Source organism: Stenella coeruleoalba, assembly GCF_951394435.1.
Source record: "Stenella coeruleoalba genome assembly, chromosome: 14".
Classification (NCBI taxonomy): domain Eukaryota; kingdom Metazoa; phylum Chordata; class Mammalia; order Artiodactyla; family Delphinidae; genus Stenella; species Stenella coeruleoalba.
Genome location: NC_137160.1, coordinates 66,883,474 through 66,888,994, shown reverse-complemented (window position 1 = coordinate 66,888,994; position 5,521 = coordinate 66,883,474). Strand labels below are relative to the sequence as shown.

General features: G+C 60.3%; 1 protein-coding gene across 1 annotated transcript; it reads right to left on the bottom strand.

Annotated features, from left to right (window-relative positions):
- Window positions 1-1,372: 1,372 nt before the first annotated feature.
- Window positions 1,373-4,387, bottom strand: OSM (oncostatin M; the record flags this gene model as incomplete). Its single annotated transcript, XM_079943072.1, has 3 exons — window positions 1,373-1,957; window positions 2,580-2,713; window positions 4,354-4,387. 3 exons carry the CDS (start codon window positions 4,385-4,387, stop codon window positions 1,373-1,375), a joined length of 753 nt encoding a protein of 250 aa, XP_079799198.1.
- Window positions 4,388-5,521: the final 1,134 nt, after the last annotated feature.

Genomic DNA, 5,521 nt, shown 5'->3' with positions numbered 1-5,521 from the left:
ACATACCCCCAGCCAGACACCCACAAGGGCCCAGAGCAACCCATACACTCCATCCTTCCTCCCTCCCCTCTGGCTCCCAAACCCCAACACCCCTGGTCCCCAGCTTCTCAAGAGAGACCCATTCAGAAACAACAAACACCTTGTCTGCGTTTGAGATGCCCCACAGTCAGAGCCCCCAGCTGCCCCCAGCTGACTGGGGTGTGCGACTTCCCTTCCTGGATAGAGCAAGGACCCCCCAGCCCAGGCCCCAGGTGGTGGATGCTTGTGGCCTTACCACATAGGGACCCACCCGCCAAGAGGCTCCCCCAAATCCTGTCCCACAAGGCAGCAGAGAGACACAGGGGCTTTAGAAACCAGGCAAGTTTTAAATATATGTTGGCACAATATTAACATTAAATACACATTATAAATAAGCCTTATAAATAGGAAACAGATAAAAACTGATTTAAAAAATCTATAAATTAGTCATGTCCCTCCAAGGAATTGGCCCAGCAGCTTCTGGGACCCCCTCCAGGAGGGCAATGGTTTCAGCATAAGAAAATACCACGATGTACCACCAGGGGGAGCAGCTAGCACCCAAGACCCAAGACCAGGCGCTTCCAGGTGCTAGCTAGGAGGTCTCTTCCAGAGAACTCAGTCTGTGCCCAGTGGCCATCTGTACTGCGTATCCCCATGTATGGAGAGAATTTGATATCCACCCTATGTCACAGAGTCCCAGCAACTGACAGGCAGAGAGGGCTGTACATGGCCCCCAAGCCCTTCGAATCACAAAGAGAAAACTGAGGTACAGAGAGGTAAAGTGGCCTTGCTGAGGCCACACAGCAAGTTAGGGACCAACCTTGGACCCCCCCAAATCAGTGCTCTTTCTAGTGCACTCTGCCCCATCACAGCTGCCTAAAGTGAGGTCATCCAGACATCCAGGGGTCTGGCCCGAGACGTGATGAGGCATAGGAGGCCAGCTCAGGCCCTGACCTCCCCGCCTTGGAACCAGGCCACTAGGGAAAGGAGGAAGTATGGGGGCAACGGCCCTGCAAGTCATGAGAGGGACAGTCCGGCAGGCCTCCGGGCAGCAGAGCAGGGGGTGGCAGCCAGTCTGGCCATGAGTCATCCTGTGTCATCAGACCCCTGAATCAATGGAAAGTTGGCCCCGTGTGGACCTGACCTGGCCACCCCACCAGACTGAGGAACTCAGGGCTGGGGGGCTCAACAGCCTGACCCTATGTCCCTAGCCCCGCCCAGAGGAGGTAGAGGGGCTGCACGGCTCCCACCCCTTAAAGTGCACTTCTGAGAGGCGGGGAACAGAGGAGAGCATGATGGCAGGCCCTGGGGCTGCGCCATCCTGCAGAGTACCTGCTGACGTTTCACCCTAAGGCTACCGGGGAAGCTGTCCCCTCGGCATGAGTCTCCTGTCCCTCCGGAAGGGCCACGTCCTGCGGGCCCCCCCTCTGCAGGGCCTGGCGAGGGCTGTGTCTCCAGGGGCCCGGCAGGGGCTGTGTCTCCGGCTCCGGCTCCGGCTCCGGCTCCGGCTCCGGCTCTCCCCCCACTCCTGGAGGACCTGCCCCACAGAGTGCATGAAGCGGTGGTAGCCGTGCAGGAACCTGCAGCTCTTCAACTTGTGCTGGAAGGCGTCTGAGGGCGGTGTGGGCGGCGGCGTGGGCCCGGGGCCTGGCTGAGTGGGCTCAGGTGTCTCTGCCTCTGAGGAGCTGCGCAGCAGCTGGGACATGCAATGGATGTTACTCCTGAACCCGCGGATGTTCAGTCCCACCAACTGCTGGGCTTCAGGGAGGTCCTGATACAAAGCAGTCAGTCTGTGCAGGACGAGGCCCAGCGTGGCATTGAGGGTCTGCAGGAAGCCCTGTCTGCTGAGCCCCCGCAGGGCGTCCTCGCTGGGGAAAGCCCCGGGGCGCTCCCTGCAGTGCTCCTTCAGTCCTGGCGTGTCCAGGCCTTGGATGCGGATCTGTGGGGAAAAGACAATGCAGGGGTGAGAGCTGGAGCCCCCACCACACACACACACACACACACACACACACACATGAACCTGCTCTGCTCAGCCTTGAACTGCTGGACCTCATGTACCCCCCCTTCCAATCCTCCCATTGTACAGATCCAGAAACTGAGGCCGAAGAGGGGCGAGGACTCCTGGATCACTGCAGGTGAGGTTAGAGGTATGCCAGGGAGCTGGAGGGGTGACCACACAGGTGGTGATTGTGGCATGAGGTGTGTCATTGGGGAGGTGACGGGAGGTGACATGAGCTCAGGAGGGTGGGACTGTTCACTGCTACATCCCGGTGCCTAGAACAAGGCCCGTGGTAGGTGTGCAGTGAGCACATGGGGCAAATGGACGAATGAGGCAATGGAGTTGGGGTTCACACTCCAGGCCCACTAAGCTGGGGGAGCTGCACTGCCTACTTGGCATCTCAGGGTTAGGCCTGGGATGTTCGCCGTGGCCCAGGAATAACGCGGAGGCTCGTTTTCCCCCCAGCCTCAGATTGAGTAGGGCTTGGGCCTGTCCTCTCTGGGACTCACTGCTGCCCTAACCCCACAGTTCTCTGAGATGCCCCCAGGGGCCGGTCACTCACATAGGGGTCCAGGAGCGTGCTGGTGTCCTGCATAAGGTCTGCCTGACGCCGGAGCTGCAGGAGGAGTTCATGGTACTTGCCCAAGCACTTGCTTGTGGCCGTCATGCTCAGGAACAGGAGTCCGAGGATCACACCTGGGGCAGAGAGGGGACATGTCACCTGCCTTAGTGAGGAAGCCACAGGTGGGTGCCTTTCAGAGAGGAGGTCACTCAAGCGGGCCTCAGAGGGCACAGCCCATCATCCCCAGCTTTTTGCCATTGGGGGCGGGGCTGGGCACGGTGCATGCACGGGGCTACCTGCTGGGAGCTCCACCACCTTCCCAGCGAGTCACTGCCCAACACCCAAAACAGTGGTTGCAATTCACCAAGTAAGACTTTGAGAAGAGGTGGTGGGGCCTGGCTAGAGTCAAGCCTGCCAAACTCAGGAGCTGACCTGGGGTGGCCCAGGTGGGGCTGCTCCCTGCAAGTCCTCTGGGCTAAGGGGTGACCACTGCTGCAGGCCCTGAACCTGCTGTAACAGACCCCACCCCCCCACGCAGGTGCGCTCTGGAGGATTTTGCAGCCCAGGAGCAGCTAGACACCTTGATCTATGTCTGCAGAACCAGGAGAGGCTGCCTTTCCACCCAAAGTTTCCATCTGGAAAGGATACGTGAGACCATCTCGTCCATGCCCCCATTTGACTGACAGGAAAACCAAGGCTCCAAAGGAGAAGGGCTTGCTCGGGTCACCCAAGGCCAGCCCGTGACCCCATCTCTCAGGCCTCCCTCCTCTCTCCGTAAGTGGCCACTTTTGTCAGGCCCACCAGAGATGCTGTGAGCCAGAACATTCTGGGGGGCGGGTATAATTACCACTCCCCTGCCTCCCCCCACCCACCCACAAGGCCCTGGCAGCCACGTGGTCGGAAGGGCCTGTGGCGCAATGGCCCGGAAGGCAGTGACACCACCTTCCCTTCCTAAGAACTGTGGCCCCTTGGGGAAGATGCTGCTGGGGAGGCCAAGGGGCCAGGCGCCTAGGCACAATGACTACCAGGCAGCCCTCGCCGGCCCCCAGGTACCTGCTGCTGGGCTCGGGCAGGGGGGCTGGTGTGGGCACAGCGCACGTGGGACTAGGGTGCCTGCATGGGTGTGCGTCTAGATCTGTGCGAGGCTCGAGGAAACAGCTGGCCACACACAACCGTTGTGTCCCATCCAGGGCAGGGGCCCCGGGCTGCATGTGGGGGTTCCCAGATTGGTGAGATTGAGGGTTCCAGATGACGTCACGTGACTCTGTGTGCATGTCATCCTGTGGGTGTGGCTATGTGCGCTGTGTGATTGTGTGGGCTCCAGGGCCCCCAGGCCCGGCTGACAGTGTCCATTCATCCCAGAGCCTCCAAATCGGGGCAAGAAGGAGGCTCCACAGCCCTTCCAGACATCACACCATGATGCTGCTCAGCTTCTGCGGCTTCCTCCTTTGCCCCAGCACATCTCCCACCTCCCACCTGCTTCCCTGGCTTCTCCCGCAGTGATCCCCTTCCTTCACTCCCTTGCTCCCAGAGTTGACTCTACATCACCCTCCCCGTGGAAGCCCCCTGGTAATATCCTTCTCTACCCTGTGAAGATGCTCTGTTCTCAGTGGATCCCTCTCTTTGCCTGACCCCCTGGCTCTCTCCCCTTCTCAGCATCCTCTGCCCGGCGCCTGGCCTCCCCTATTCCTGGAGGACAGAGGGTGCCCCTGCTCCCCGCTGGCACCCATGAGCACAGCAAGCAGGTGCTGGTGGGGAGGAAGGAAGTACTTACTGAGCAGTGTCCTCCGCATACACTGTGCCCGCATGCTGGGTGACCGAGCTCTGGCCTGCGCCTGCCGGGGGTGACACCTCCAGGCTTGGAGCCCTGCGGGCTGGCAGCCACTTTATGCCCGCCGGGAGGATTGGCCAACACCTCGTGAGGTGGGTGGGGAGGGGGAGGGGGGAGGGCAGGCCTTCTGGGAACATGACCCCAAAAACCAAAGTTTCCACAGGCGGCCAATGGGCGCTGGGTGCGGTGGCATGCCTGCTCCTCCTCCTGTTTTCTTCGAATTCGTTCTTCGAGGTCAGCCCCACGCCCAAGGATGATGCAAACCGCAGCCTCAGCCTTCCTGGGGTGAGCAGGGAGCAAGGGGGTCCATGCTCGCTGCAGGGGGCTGTGCCCGGGGTGGAAGGGAGAGTCCACCAGCTGGGCTCCTGGAGGGCGCACAGCCCAGTCCCAGCCCAGGAGCCATCGGCCTCACAGGCCTCTGTGGTTTGGGGCTGAAGGGAGCGAGACATCTTCCTTCTTGAGTGCCCTTCCCGCCCTCCTGCCCGGGCTGTTGGGACATCTGTGAGCGGAAACCACCGGGCTCTGGGCACAGAGCCAGACCCAGGCTGGCAGCCCCGAGATTGTGGTTCTGGCCCCAGGACCTGCATCCTCCAGTGGGGCTCTCAGCCATCTCCTTTCCCCCACCAGGCACCCCTCACATAACCAGCCTTCCCCATCCCAGGCCCATTGCCCACAGCCAGGCTCTTTTTCTATAGACAGGGCCCTCTAGGGAGAACCAGGCACTTGAGGCAAGAGAAACAGGAAATTAGGGTTCAAGCCCACTGACATGCTGTGTGATCCAAGGCAAGTCGCTTAACCTCTCTGGGCCTCAGAGCCCCACCCACCCACCGTAAAATGAGGATTCGAAAAGTATTTCCCAGCCACCTCACAGGGCTGCTGCAGTCATGGACATACAAGGCAAACGCCCTTTGAAGGCAAAAGGAAAGATGAAAGTCTGATTCTAAGTACTAGCTGTCGGGAGGTGGGGTGGGGGGCCGGAGGAGATGGGGAGTTGCTGCGGCGACCGTTGGGGACCAGGTTTCACTTTCTCTGAAAGATAGTGATCTTGAGTCAGTCCTCTGCTTCTCACAGATGAATGAAGGGGCCAGAGACAGCACCTCCCGAGCCAACC